The 16,509-nt window shown below is 36.1% G+C and overlaps 1 protein-coding gene across 1 annotated transcript in view; it reads right to left on the reverse strand.

The window, feature by feature from the left end:
* The window catches only part of Hip14 (palmitoyltransferase Hip14), a 329,449-nt gene that overhangs the window by 169,346 nt on the left and 143,594 nt on the right, over positions 1 to 16,509 (reverse strand). The window contains exon 8 of the mRNA XM_090386835.1: positions 12,260 to 12,360. Within this exon, the coding sequence (XP_090242961.1) occupies positions 12,260 to 12,360 (101 nt within the window). The remainder of the gene's footprint in view (positions 1 to 12,259; positions 12,361 to 16,509) is intronic.

The following is a 16,509-nucleotide window of genomic DNA, read 5'->3' on the forward strand; positions in this document are numbered from 1 at the left end:
CCGTAGATCCCCAGTATATAACAGGGGTGAGCAACCTTTTTAAATGGTGGGCCAAATAAAATGTGTGAGGTAAATTTTGTGGGCCAAAATTTTTGTTTTAGTTTTCTATGATTTTTAGGATTATTAAAATGGCGTATAATGAAAAAATTGTCATAAACAGTTTTATGTTATTTATTGTAATATTTATACATACTCGTACATATAATTAATTTTATTAATAAGAAAACAAAATAAAAATTCAAGATAAAATTACAAAAATACAATTATAGTATAAAATTATATAAAAAAATATCAATCAAAATTATTATAATGTCAAAGACTTTATAAAACCTTAATAATCTCAGATTCTCAATTATGTGTTGTGGTTTCAATAAATACCTTCATAAAAATAAAATAGTAAATCCTCTCCAAATTATTTACTTTTATCCGTAGATTATTCATTGACATTTGCAGTTGAAATGCATGATACACTTGCACTGTAATCACATTCTGCAGAGCCGAGAGTCTGGGGACCACTACTGACTCCGTACAAGTCTATGCCTGCTTACAAGTGTTGCCAGAAGCAATGCTTGCTTACTTGAGTTGTGATATATGGCACAAATTCAAATGATTCATCAGACATTGTGCAATCGAAATGTTAAAAACAATTTAATAACAGCAAAAATATTAAAAATTACAAGAAAAATAATTTCATGATATATATCCTTCAGCAGGCCACTTATTATATATATATTTTGAAAAGGACCGTGGGCCAGATATTGCCCACCCCTGGTATATCGTGTTATGAGACTGCTGACAGAGTCTACCAATGGATATTACAAATCTCTGCCAACTATTCACAACAAGAATTGTAATTCATACTCTGCATCTGAATTTATGACAATAGGGAGACATCCTGCATTGAGTACTACAATTATGAAATTCAACACTGATTTTTAAGACCATTAAATAACAATGCCATTAACTGTTAGGTATGATGACTAAATACAAACAGGAGAAAAGTAAACAGGAAAACAGTAAAATTTCACAAACATATTATATCACTTTAGCACATGCTTCATTTTTAAGTTAAAATTTTTAACTTTTATTTTTTTGAAACTTAATGCACGCCTGCATGTGGGTTAAACAAACTAATAGTTTTAGGTTAGAGTAAACAGCTAAGGGTTTAAAAGCAGGTACTGAGAAAGTTGGACTCTACCAGTCCAACTTTCTCAACAATTAAAAACCTCAGGTTGTTTAAGTACATATTTTACATTACATCACATCGATTCAAAGAATAATTTCAACAGCTTGGAGGAAGGGGAATTGCTTGCTTACACTGTCTTCAAATGTGCTACCTCCTCTGCAGGTAGCACATTTGAAGAGTACAAATTTGTAAAGTAAATTATAAAAGATCTAAACCTCCCAAACACTTCCTAATTCATTTCACAAATATACATGGTTTCAATTCTAATCTCAACAATGTCCATTTCCACTTTCAGTCTGCCAAACCCCCTGTACTTTTTCTGACAGAATCTCAGTTATCGGTTGATTCAACTACTGCTCATCTCAGATGCCCAAATTATTCACTGTATGATTCCTTTTGCCTAAAAGGTGGTACTTGTGCATATGTCCGTTCTGATATTCCCTGTCAGAGACGTGGCAATTTGGAATCTCCTCTCTTCGATCTTCTCTGGCTTAAAATCTCTCTACCTCATTGTGTCAAATTCATTTGTTGTCTCTACCGTTCTCTCAACTCCACTAATCACTTGGAGCTCTTTGACTTCCTTTCTTTGCAACTTGACTTTCTCCAGTCCAACTTTCCTAACAGTGACGTAATTTTCCTTGGTGATTTTAATGTTCACAACTCCAGCTGGCTTCTGTTTTCTAGTCACACCGACCCAGCTGGTCGAGATGCTGAGGCTTTTGCAATTACTAACGACCTTGCACAGATTGTTTATTTACCTACAAGAATACTGGACAATCCTAATCATACAGCCTTGATCTTTTTCTCACAAACAACCCTTCTAAGTACATGGTCGAAGTGAGAGGCCCTTTAGGCACTTCAGATCACAACTTGGCGATTGTCTCTTCTCCAATGGAGCCTTTATCTCATGGCTATTCAGAACCTCGTGTTGTTTGGCATTAAAACAATGCAAAATGGGATGACCTGTGAGATTTATTTTCTTCTTTTCCTTGGTCGAATTACTGTTTCAAAACTTCTAATATCAACATTTCCTCAGATCGTGTCAGTGAAATTATTCTTGCAGGAATGGAATCCTTTATCCCACACTCCACTTTAAAATCTCGTCCTTTATCTAAACCTTGGTTTTCCAATAAATGTGCTAAGGCTGTTCAAGAGAAGAACGTTGCATATCGTAATTGGCTTGTTTCTAATTCTTCAGTTTCATTTTCTGCCTACACCAAAGCTCGCACCAACTGTAAAGCAGTTATTAATCAGTCTAAGAGTAGAAAACTTGCTTCTTGCCCAAATGGTAGCCGAGCATTCTGGTCTCTTTCCAAAGCTATTAGCCGCAACTTTTGCCCATCTCTGCTCCCACCTCTGTCCAAACCAGATGGTTCTGTTGTCACTTCAGCCAAGGAGTAAGCTGACCTGCTAGCATCCCCCTTTTCTTCCAACTCATGTATTAATGATCTCGGTAAAACACCTCCCACCATTCCCAACACGCTCCATTCAATGCTGCCTGTGGTCTTCCGTCAAAAGGATGTCAGAAGGATTTTGACGAATCTTGATGCTAAGAAAGCTCCAGGTCCCGATGGTATTTCTCCACTTGTTCTCAAAACCTGTGCTCCTGAATTTACTCCTATTCTTTGCTGCCTTTTTTCACTTTCTTATTCCAAAGATGCTTTTCCTTCTGCTTAGAAATTTGCTTATATCCAGCCAGTTCCTAAAAAGGGTGACAAATCCCTCCCATCCAATTACCGTTCCATTGCAATTATTTCTACTCTTTCTAAAGTAATGGAGAAATCAATTAACCGCAACTTTTAAACTACCTAGAAACCTTCCATCTGATCAATGATCGCCAGTATGGATTCCGTCAGTGTTGATCCACTGGTGATATTCTGGCTTATGTTACTCATTTATGGACTAATTCAATGGAAAGGTTCGGTGAAACACAAGTAGTTGCTCTTGACATTTCAAAGGCTTTTGATCGTGTCTGGCATAAAGGTCTTCTAAACAAGCTTCCAGATTATGGTTTGCCAATTGTTTTTTGTAATTGGTTATCCAGTTTTCTCTCTGATCGCTTACTGAGGGTGATGGTAGATGGCTCTCTGTCTTCTAACATCTCCACTGATGCCGGTGTCCCCCAAAGTTCTGTTTTTTCCTCTACTCTTTTCCTCTTGTATATTAATGACCTTCTTCCATTGACTGGAAATCCTATCCATAGTTTTGCCGATGATAGCACATTGCATTCCACTTTCCATTTTGAGAAACTTGCCCTGTTCAATCAGCTTCAACTTCTGATACCAATTCCTTAAATGCCAATCTCCAGGTAATTCTCCAGTGGGGCAAAAATAAATTAGTTGATTTTAACCCTTCTAAAACTCAGTCTTGTCTTATATCTCATAAAAAGGATTCTTCTGCTCCTATGCTTATCTTTAGTGACACTCCGATTTCTAGGCAAACTGATATATCTCTTTTGGGGATTACTCTGACTTCTAATCTCTCTTGGCACAAGCACATTACAAATATTGCTTCCTCTGCATCTAAAAAACTTGGTTTTCTCTGTCGCTCTCAGCGTTACTTTTCTTCTTACTTTGTATAAATCGCGAATCCACCCTGCCATGGAATATTGTTCCCACATCTGGGGTGGTGCCCCCAAAACCTCTCTCAGGCTTCTTGATTCCATTCAGAAGAGGGAAGTTAGGTTAATTAGTGATTCATCTCTAACACTCTCTCCCCACTCGCTTTCTCATAGATGCAGTGTTTCTGCTGCATGCCTCTTCTACAAATACTTCCATGGGCACTGTTCTTCTGAATTGGCTTCTATAATTCCCGCTCTCTCTTTCAAAACAGTCTGAACACATGCAGCCACCGGCCAACATCCATTTACTGTTTAACTTCAAACTCACAGAACCAACTTTTCATCTTCCTCGTTTATTCATTCAACTGCCGTTTTCTGGAACAACCTTCCTTCATAAGTATTTCCTGCAAATTACAGTCTACAGAAGTTCAAGTTCAATGTCAACAAATATCTTCTTTCGTCTTCTCAACCTTCAATCCAAGCATGGTACTAAGTACTATAGGTTCTAATACCTCTCGTGTTTGGGGTTTATATAAAAAAAAAATATATATATATGTTAGCATTAGCATTGGTAGAGGCATACGATGCAAGAAAGCAAGCTTATATAGCATCATCCAAAAAAAAAAAAAAAAACTCTTCCCATTTCACTTATCCATTCACTCCAAATATCTGTGCAGTTCTGCCTTGAACTTATTTAAGTTGCAGACCTCCACTACAACAGATGGAAGTTTGTTCCAACTATCAACCACCTACTGCCTAAAGGCAAATTTCTGCACATTATTCTACAATTGCCTTTCCTCAATTTGAATTTATGTCTCCTCAGGTGAGTAATCTGAGCAAGAGGGAGCATCCCATTAGCACTGAGTTTGCTCAATTCATTCAAGCCCTTATACACCTCAATTAGATCACCTCACAGGTGCCAAGACTCCAGAAGTTGTAATTTGCAGAACTGAAGGCTTTCTTGGTAACACCAACCCTTTGTTCCACTCACCAATCTCACTGCCCATCTCTTCACTCATTCCAGCAGCTCTTTATCTTTATTAAATTAGGCTTCCAGACTTGTATACAGTACTCAAGGTGTGGCCCGACCATTGCCTTACACAAGGGGACAATCACTGCCTTATGCCTGCTAGCAAAATTCCTGTACATCATTGACAAGACATCATGAGCTACTCTTGCAGCCTTTTTGCATTGCTCAGAAAACTTCATATCTGACTGCACAATTACTGCCAGTTCCCTTTCACTCTACACTATCCTGAGCATAGTACCATCCAGTTGATACATTACTCTGGGGTTACTGCTACCCATATGCAGTACTTTACATTTGTCAGTGCTAAACTTCAGTTGCCACCTCTCAGCCCATCTGCTCAACTCTTCCAAATCCTGTTGAAGCAGCGTACTATCATTACTGCCATTAACAACCCTGCCAACATTCGTATCATCTGCAAACTTAGACATTAACCCTGATATACCTTCATCAATATCATTGATAAATACCAAAAACAACAATGGGCCCAACATCGAACCCTGGGGGACTCAACTAATAACATTTGTCCATGAAGAGCAGTGTCCATTGTTAACCACTCTCTGTCTTCTCCCACTCAACCATTCTTTTATCCATTGTATCGTCTTGTCTTTAATGCCATATTGCTCCAATTTGTACAGCAGTCATCCATGTGCCACAGTATCGAAAGCGTTCCCAAAATCCACGTATATGATATCAAAATTATTCTTTGTATCCAGTTCCTTTGACCACATCATAGAATCCAATCAAATTTGTCAGACAAGACTTCTCTTTAACAAACCCATGCTCTGTCTAACTATAACTGCAGTCTTGTGTAGATGATCCTGCATTGTTTCCTTAACCAGTGATTCCATTCTTTTCCTTGGAACAGAAGTTCTAACAAGTCTATAACAGGACTAACAGGTCTGTAATTACCCTTGTCACCCTTTGATTTCTTTTTGTGAATTGGGGACACATTTGTACATCTCCAGTCCATGAGGACCAGTGGAAATTTAGAAGGATATGCAAAAAGAATTCAATATTGTGCCTTTTGTTTTCCACATTTCTGAATCACCATGTGTGAATATAGTGTGCCCTCCCTCCACTCATGAAGTATGTAATGATGGTATAGCATGCTGGCATCTTAAAAAAAAAAAAAAAAAAAAAAAAAAAGAAACAAAGAAAAATAAATAAAATCGGAATAAGACTGATAAATTTGAATGCCAGTAATTCTTTTTTTTAATTCATTTTTGCAAAAACAGAAAAAAAAAAAAAAAATCTCAAAATTGCAGAAAACAGAAATAGCATATGAACTATAAACATAATTTTCATGATTTCAAGTCTTTTGCCCTAGAAACATTTCTGTAAGTGGTCAACTCATTTGGCAAATAAAGCATTAGAATTTTCAATTTAATTCAGATTTAGTGCAATAATACACATTTAATCGCACAATCATAAGGAAAAGGTACACATACTACACTGCATTTCTTAATGTGTAATATTTTAACATTTCATGATATATTTTCTAGAAATAATTTTTTTAAAATAATACTCTACGAATATATTAAGTATCAGCATTAGTGGCAAAATGATGCAAGGAAGTAAATTATAGAGCATCAGCAAAAAAAAAACACAAAAATTTCAATTTTTGTGTTTGGTGATAATTGTTCGGTGACAAAACTTTGATAGTTCATAAGTCGGGGAATTGCAACAAGAGAAAATTGGTTGCAAGGGGTCGCCTGGCTTATGTACTTTTGGCAGTCCATAGAGCTGGGGAAGTTGACACACAGTTGCATATAGTTTTAGAAATCTTAGATTTTAACCAGTTTTAAAGTAGGCTATTGACACTGGCCTCCCGCCACTTCAAGACCTTGATGGGATGGTCACGCACTAGTTCATAAACGGTCGGGTATTGCAGGAGAGATAAAGTTTCGTGCTGGTATTTGGACCAATTCAGGACAACAGTATGGTGTCCCTTATTGGCCAGTATAATGACAACACAGTCATCTCTCCTAAGTGAGTTGAGAGCAGAAACCTGACTGCAGCTGAGGTTAGAGCCAACTGGACGAGCATGTTGTAAGACTGACGTGGTCTTTTCACCCATGACTGGACCCATTCCAGTTCCACGGACAAAAGACGTGATAAGGTTATGAGAATAAAGATGGATCTGTCCAGTGTGGCTACCTTGCCTGTGCCCTAGACAAGTGTGATCTGCAGGCCCGTGAGCTCGCAGCACAACCTAGGGGGGTTCTCACAATGATAACACAATCTGGACTGACTGCCTTTATCTCCTATTACCCTGGCATATTGCAACGCCTCTCTAAAATCCTACATGCCCACCGGGTAAAATGTTTACAACTGCCTGGTAGAAAACTGCAATCCCTCCACCCGAGAGTGAAAACGCCGATCTCCTTCCTGTTACGGGCAGCTCGGTGTATTGCATTTCCTGCCGTGACTGCGGTGATTGTTAAATTGGAGAATCTAACAGAAAACTTCGAGACTGGATCTCAGAGGACGAGAGGGCAATCCAGTCTGCTGATTTGAAGCACTCGGTGGTCACAGAGCATTATTGGACATCTCAGCACAAACTTGACTCATGCCAAGACATTGAAGTCATTGACAACTCGCAAAATTACCACCTATTCATTCTCTACCACTGTCAGTGTAGTACCACAGAGTTGATACGTTGCTCTGGGCTTGCTGTTTCCCATATGTAGTACTTTACATTTGTCAATGTTAAACTTCATTTGCCACCTCTCAGCCCATCTGCCCAACCTTTCCAGATCCTGTTGCAGCAGCATAGCATCAGTAGTGTCATGCACAACCCTGCCGACCTTTGTATTGTCTGCAAACTTGGACATTAAGCTTGATATATCATCATCAATATTATTTATAAATACAGAAAACAATAATGGACCCAACATTGAACCCTGAGGGACTCCACAAATAACATTAGTCCACGATGAGCAGTGTCCATTGATTACCACTCTCTGTCTTTCCCCCCTCAACCATCCCTTTATCCATAGCAGCAATTTGCCTCCAATGCCACACTGCTCCAATTTGTGCAGCAGTCTTCCATGTGCAACAGTATCAAAAGCCTTTCTAAGATCCAAATATATAATATCAAAGTTATTCCCTACATCCAGTTCTTTTGCGACTGCATCATAGTATCCAATCAAATTGGTCAGGCAAGACTTTCCCTTAACAAAACCATGCTGTGTCCGAGCTATAACTGAAGTCTTGTCTAGATGATCCTGCAGTGATTCTTTAACCAGTGCCTCCATTAATTTTTCTGGAACAGAAGTTAAACTCACAGGTCTATAATTACATGTTTCAGCCTTTGATCCTCCTTTGTGAATTGGGATCACATTTGCACATCTCCAGTCTATGGGTACCTTCCCTGAGTCCAAAGAAGCTCTCATAATTATGGCTGAGGGTTTGCTTCCTTCCTTTGCTGCCTCCTTTAATATAACTGGATAGATCCCATCCACCCCAGGTGCCTTTTTTTATGTTTATCCTCAACAATTTCTCCTACACTTTCCTCTCAGTTATTACTAAATCATCTAGCTCACTGCCAGAGTTTACTTCACCTCTGGCATTCCCCTTCATGTGTGAATGTAGATGCAAAATACTCGTTTAGTTTGTTAGCCACCTGAGCAGGATCCTCAACTGTTGAACCATCAATATCCAGTGGACCAATCTGATTCATCCCTTTCCTTCTAGAGTTTACATAGGTAAAGAACTCTTTTCTGTTTTTCTTTGCATCGTTTGCCAAGGATTTCTTATAATCTGCCTTTGCCTGCCTAATCTCCTTTGTGATTTGGTTACTGACCAGCTTATATCTATCATAGGCTTCCATGTCACCCATTAATTTATATGTATCCCATGTATTTTTCTTCTCTGCCATATGTTTCATTAGTTCATCTGACATCGATTTAGGCCTAAACCTATCTGAAATAAATTTTGCATAGGATTAAATATGAAAAGAAGTTTTGCAAAATAACTTCTTAATTTTTATCAAAAGATAAAAATTAAGAAGTTATTACAGGCTCATTTATCTAGTTTACCCAAAGTTGAAATTTATTTTAAAGTAACATAAATAAACGAAGATTCATCTGTTGACGATCAACCTGACATACTAATACCAACTATTCCTATAAATATTTTTAGTGCAATTACATTTAATCCTGATACTGCAGACTATAAAACAGAAACTATTCCTATAGATATTTTTAAGGAAACTACATCTGATCCTGATATATCAGACTACGATACAGAAGAGAATCAACAAAACATTTATGCAAAATACAGCGATGTGGTTCTATGGATTACTTTAAAGATGATATCTCGTTTTAAGTTCAAAAAAAGACCCGTTGACTGTCAAGGATTCATTTGAGAAAATCAAAACAGATATTTAAAAATCATGTAAGGTTGCTCCCAAGGACTCTTATCACTCCATAAAAATTTCAAAAAAGAATCAACACCTATACAAAATACAATGATGTGGGTCTATGGAGTACTTTTAACTATGGATGATATCTCATTTTGGGTTCAAAAGGGACCTGTTGACTGCAAGGATTCATTTCAAAAATCAAAACAGATATTTAAAAATCACGTAACGTTTGCTCCCAAGGACTATTTCACTCCACAAAATTAATGGTGAAAAGTACAGTCAAGAGTGGCTAGTATATTTTCCATCAACTGGATATGTCTACTCTTTTGTACGTAAGCTTTTTTCAAATTCAAGTTGTGCTTTGGCCAACAATGGCTTTAAGGGCTGGCGAAACCCCATTCTAACTAAACAACACGAGAATTACGTCACAATTTAGGACAAAAGCCTCAAAGTTTCATAGTGAGTTAACAAGCTTACAAGTTAGTGCAAATGCATCGGATCTGCTCCCAGCATACTACTAAATAGTTATAAGATTGCCATCATTATGTATATCTCATATTGTAAATACCCTCACAATGAGTTGCCATGATATTGCACTACCTCGAATAAGTAACTCTTCAGCATAGGGGTAGACTATTGTTACTTATTCTCAGAGGATACCACATCCCAGACGGCACTGTTTCGGAGCTGATTGTGGGTGAACAGGTACCCTGTTCTCTTCGGTGGGTGAACAGGTACCCTGGTGTTGCAATGATGGCAAGGACTCCAAAATATGAGAGATGCCTGATGGGCAACTCTCATATTTTGGAGTCCTTGCCATCACTGCAACACCAGGGTACCTGTTCACCCACCGAAGAGAAGCCAATAAGTTTTGAAATGGTGCTGTCTGGGTGGTGGTATCTGATGAGAAAAAGTAACAATAGTCTTCTCGGTTGGTGAAGAGTTACTTATTCGAGATAGTGCAATATCGTGGCAACTCATTGTGAAGATATTCACAATATGAGATATACATAATGATGCCAATCTTAAGTATTTAGTTCGTTCGTTCGTTATTTGGTTTTTAGGAGGGTTAGCAACTAAGGCCATATTGCTCCGGGAATATGCGGTGGTCATTCCCTGACCTTTCTGCATCCTCCGTATTTGGTGGTGACGGGCTCGAACCCCGGTCTAATCAAGAAGTGTGTGCTATGCACTGCTGCTCCTTCCCACCTGGCTACGGAGGCACCTAAGTATTTAGTATTTAGCTGCAAGCAGATCTGATGCATTTAGACTAACTTGTAAGTGTGACAACATGAGAATTCAACTGATTATAGAGCACCTTTGCTCATATATTTATCAAGAAAAGACGGCTCCACTTTAGATTCAAAATGAAATAAACAAATTATAAAAGAACAAAAATATTGGTGGCAGGTGCTTCAATGTAGTTGCAGTTGTATTTACTTTGGCAGAATGAAGATTGCCATTTTGAGGCAATGACGAGAAATTTAATTCACCTCAAAATGGAAACTTTGTCTGATTATTAGAACTAATTGCTCAATTTAATCCTTTTCTTGATGATCATATTGGTTGTATGGGAACTCTGGATCTGGAAAGCCATCATATTTATCTAAAGCAACATGCATTGAAATTACTGATTTAATAATAGCTAAGAAAGTAAGAAAATCTATTTTTGAAGATTTAAAAGAAGTTGGTTATTTTAGTTTGTCTGTTGATTCTATGCCTGATCTGTCACATATCGATCAATTAACTGTTATTGTAAGATATGTATATCCTCACAATGGTCATCCCATTGAATGATTTTTAACATTCATTCAATGGAAAACCGTTCTGGAGAAAATTTAGCCAATCTGATACTTGATTATATTATAAATGAATGTAACATTGATTTTAGCAAGTGTAGAGGACAGTCCTAGGATAATGGGGCCAACATGTTCAGGAAATATAAGGGTATGCAGCAAAAAATTTTCCAAAAAAAAATAAATACGCCATATATATATTCCCTGTGCCAGACATTTGTTAAATTTGGGAGACATATGCAACAATCAACTGCTACGCTGCAGTTGATTGTTGTGTAGACACAGTGAATTTCTTTGCAATTCAGCAACAAACCTATACATTTTTCTCTGCTTCGATAAAATGATGGGCAATTTTAAAATCGGGTTTGGGACCCAAATCTAAAGTTCCAAAACATCTTTCTGACACTAGATGGGAAACATATATTAAAGCTATAAGTGCAATTATTGATGTTTTAATTAAATTTCAGGATGATGAATATGAAAATGGCAAAACTAAAAGAGAAGCCTCTACTATCCATGAAAAAAATGGAAGAAAATTAACTTTGTAATAAACAAACCTATTTTTACTGGTACATGTCAAAGATATTATCACCTTCAAAAGTATCCCAGAGAAATCATGCATCTTACCTAACAATTATGTTAATGTCACAAACACTTCCAGACTCGTTAAATATCCATTATAACACCAATCATGTGTTGTTTATTGTCAGCAATCATAGAAAAATATTTTTCGCTCTCACTAAGTATTCCAACTTAGGAAATGAAAAAAAGTTTCAAGGGACCAAAGTGGTGGATAAGATGAATGATGCAGCTATGTAACCTCCCCCCCCCAATAAGTGCTGTGAAGTTCAAGTTTCATAAAGGGTTATTATTTTCTGTAAGAGATTACTGTCTTCTTGTACTTTTCTTGAAGAAATCTAAATTTGTGCAACCTCTAATTAAGAAGAACTCTGTACTTTACAAGAACAGCTTCTTTTGATCTCTATCTAGTATTTGGAAACCCCTGCATCATCTCTAAGTAATCTTCCTTTTTAAATGATTTACCCAAGGAACTGAAAGGATTGGAATTATAAGTTTTTTAAGGAAAAAAAAAAAGTTAATGAAAATTTTTTAAAAAGGTATGAACATTCATCCATTTCATTCACTGTTGAAACACAAATAAGGAGTTCTAAACACAACTTTCTGCCAACTGGCTGAGAGATAAATCTGAAAAACACTTAAATTTCACTTTCACACATTTATAAGTTATATACACTTTATGTGAAGTCTATTAAATCTAAAAGAAAATAAATTAAAGCAGTAAGTAAGTAACCAAGGATACATGGCCAAAACCATGTGAACCATGTGACATACATCCATAACTTTGTTGAAAGATATACAGAAATTGGGAGGATATTAAGAATTCTGTCATCAAAGAGGAACCTGAAAAAAAAAAAAAAAAAAAAAAAACATTAATTTAAAAGAAGCCTTCAAGAAATTAGTGAACTTAAGAGTTATAATGTTAAAAAAAAAAAATAAGGTAAAATATATTCTATTAATACTAAGATGATTTGAATAGTAATTGCTAAGCTTGGAATTAAATTTGAGAAGACATTATGTGCAGTTATCTACTATGTAGGTTTATAACGACATTTTACCACATGAAATATTTAATTAGTTTATTGGAATGAGAGGACACTATTACAATGGACCCAAACAGTCCCAACAACTAATTAAATTGGCTAAGTTTCAGATTGCTGTGCTGAAATTCATCTTTGAGTCTGGATTTTTGGTTTAGGATGAGTTTATAACTTGACCATGCAAGATCAAAGTGTACTGTAGGAGATACCAAGCTATGCCACTGGAGAGACCTTGTTGTACCACAATGATCCATACCTACCTCGTGGGATGTTGGGCCTATTGTAATAACTGTTGCCTCATTCCAATAAACTAATTAAATACTTTAGGTGGTAAAGTACCTTTACTAAACCAACCTAGATAATTTGGGAATCTAAAGTGAATTTCACTGGTTTCTATTTTGTCATAGGAACCAAAAATAGGAACAAGTGAAGTACTAATGATAGCTATAGTTATTAGCACTAGTAGAAGCATATGATGCAAGAAAGGAAGCTTATACAGCATCAGCCAAAAAAGAAAAAAAAAAAAACTCCATCCTATTTCACCCATCCACCCCAAAAGCTTGTCCAGTTCTTCCTTGAATATATTTAAGTCATCAACTTCCACAACGACAAATGGAAATTTGATCCAGAAATCAACCACCAGCTGGCCTAGGCAAATTTCTGCACATCTATTCTACAACTGTCATTTAATTTGAATTTATGCCCCCTCAGGTGCATAATTTGAGCAAGAGGAAGAATCCAATCAGCATCGAGGTTGCTCAAATATGATACTTATACCTTTGGTTCACTATATTATACAAGTGATAGTTAGCTGCTTGATATAGAAACTATCACTATGTGGCACAATCACTACTAATAATTGTAGTGATGGTGCCACAATACATAGTATTCAAGAGAACTGGAAGTTGCAATTTTATTCATCTTGTTTTTGCGAAAACAAAATGAATTTCAATGAAAAACAAAATTTTTAAATTTTATTAAAAAACAGCTTTTTAATAGACATCACTATACTGTGACTCTTGAAAACAATAAGGCCATTAGTAAGATGGCTGTAATGAAACAGCTGGATTCAAGAAAGTGGCTCCAAATTTATTTTGCAAAGTTATGTATATAGTATGAATCAGAGCTGTACTACTCAATATGTTCTACTTTGATAATAATATTAGTAAAATAATAAGAGGAGTTTACCTCAATATAGTACGTAGAACACTTCCGTGTGATACCCTCCAGAAATTAAAACGGAAAAAACGAAAAAATCGACAACTTACCGGTACATCAGAGTAAAATATAAATAATTAAATAATCAATTTAACACAATTCAAATCAATTTAAAACAATTAAAAATCAAATTAACGCAATTAAAATAATCTAATGAAAATATTCAAAATGATTTTCCTTCCTGAAGCTGACAACGCTTTTCGACCATATGTCGTGATCACAGGAATGAAAATTACCAAATCGGGTTAAACCTGATACTTAAATAGAGATTATTTGTCTTCGCGCATGCGCGTAAAGGTCCACGCATCGAAGATCAAATATGGCCGCCAAACATTAACAGAATTCTCGTGTAATTTAATTTCAACGGTTTCTGCAATTAATAGTCGCGTATAATTACATTGAACGTTAAGTATTTTGGCCTCGTTAAATAAAAAAGTATGTTTTTCGTTAATGGCATGAAAGGCTAATTCTGACACTGCTGAACGAGAAGAATGAACTGAGGCTTCATGTTGATTTACACGAATATTAAGAGAAAATAGGGTCGAACCTTGGTAAGACGAGTCGCAATCACCGCAAGATATGTTGTATACCAGATCATTAATTTGTGTTGCGAACGCTGAAAGAACTGAGCGATTGTTCAGTATAGTGTGTAACTTGCCGAGTTCCTGTAGGAAACAATAGGTCGAATAGGAAACCCAGTCTTGTGTAATTTTACCTGACTGAAAAGTGCAGGAATATTGTATGTTCTGGACTTCAATTCCTTTAACTGAACCATAGTAACATTAACTGAATTCCTGAATACCATAAAACGACTACATTACTATGGTTCAGTTAAAGGAATTGAAGTCCAGAAAATACAATATTCCTGCACTTTTCGGTCAGCTAAATTACACAAGACTGGGTTTCCTATTTGACCTATTGTTTCCTACAGGAACTCGGCATTTTCATCCTTGGCCACACATGTATATAACATTATAAAACCCTTTAGACAGGTAATACAATTTGGAATTAAGAACTACGATACATTATTTAATAAGCTTAAAGACTGTAGACTCGGCGACAATGACAATCTATTCCCAATAGATGTTACCTCATTATATAAGAATGTAAACGTTGAATACACATTAGATATTATTTGGGATATGTTAAATAAAAACTCGACACCGATTAATTATACGAAGCTACCTATTAAGGAAATTTTTAACTTAATTAAACTGTTAGTTGAGGCTAACTACATCACCTTTCGAGACAAGGTGTACAAACAAATTTTTGGATTACCAAAAGGGTTTGAGCCTGAGTGGCTTAATGTCAGAGATCTATCTCTCAATGATTGAGCAGATACATTTGACACCTTTTCGAACCTGTATCACATACTATGGGAGGTATTTAGACGATGTTCTAGTTATTACCTATAGTAGTACTATCCAAGACATTTTACATTCGTTTAATAATATTCATTCTAGACTCAGTTACATTGGAAAGGGAGGATACGGATACAAAGTCATTAAACTTTCTAAATTTCACGCTTACCCGGGACTCGAATAAAATACAATTTAGCATCTATCGAAAACCTACAAACACTGGTATGCTTCTACATTATAATAGCTATCACCCGTTCACCTACAAAAGATCGATTATTTTTAATCAATTTCTTAATGCCTATAAATATTCAACGACGGAATCTGCTTTAGACTCAGAAATACAAATATTAACTAGCAGATTCTTAAACAGGGGTTATTCCATTACCACAATAAACCGAATTAGGGTACAAGCTAAGGATAGGATACAAAATACTACACCAATCAACAATAGTAATATCAAAAAATACTTTATTTCTGTCCCATGTGTTGAACAGTGGCACAAACAGCTTAACAGATTCTTTAAAGATACCGAATTTAAAATTGTAGCTAGGCCAATACGGAAGTTACACACTACACTGAACAATCGCTCGGTTCTTTCAGCATTTGCAACACAAATTAATGATCTGGTATACAACATATCTTGCGGTGATTGCGACTCGTCTTACCAAGGTTCGACCCTATTTTCTCTTAATATTCGTGTAAATCAACATGAAGCCTCAGTTCGTGCTTCTCGTTCAGCAGCGTCAGAATTAGCCTTTCATGCCATTAACGAAAAACATACTTTTTTATTTAACGAGGCCAAAATACTTAATGTTCAACGTAATTATATGCGATTATTAATTGCAGAAACTGTTGAAATTAAATTAAACGAGAATTCTGTTAATGTTCGGCGGCCATATTTGATCTCCGATGTGTGGACCTTTACGAGGATGCGCGAAGACAAATAATCTCTATTTAAGTATCAGGTTTAACCCGATTCGGTAATTTTCATTCCTGTGATCATGACATACGGTTGAAAAGCGTTGTCAGCTTCAGGAAGGAAAATCGTTTTGAATATTTTCGTTAGATTCTTTTAATTGCGTTAATTTGATTTTTAATTGTTTTAAATTGATTTGAATTGTGTTAAATTGATTATTTAATTATTTATATTTTACTCTAAACTGGTAAGTTGTCGATTTTTTCGTTTTTTCCGTTTTAATTTCTGGAGGGTATCATACGGAAGTGTTCTACGTACTATACTGAGCTAAATTCCTCTTATTATTTTACTAATAAAGTTATGTATAGAATCACTGATATACACCAATGAGCCAAAACATTATGACCACCTACCTAATATGATGTTGGTCCTCCACATGCAGCCAAAACAGCTCATA

The sequence above is a fragment of the Mastigoproctus giganteus genome, chromosome 12 (assembly GCF_048544385.1).
Source record: "Mastigoproctus giganteus isolate SK-2022 chromosome 12, ASM4854438v1, whole genome shotgun sequence".
Classification (NCBI taxonomy): domain Eukaryota; kingdom Metazoa; phylum Arthropoda; class Arachnida; order Uropygi; family Thelyphonidae; genus Mastigoproctus; species Mastigoproctus giganteus.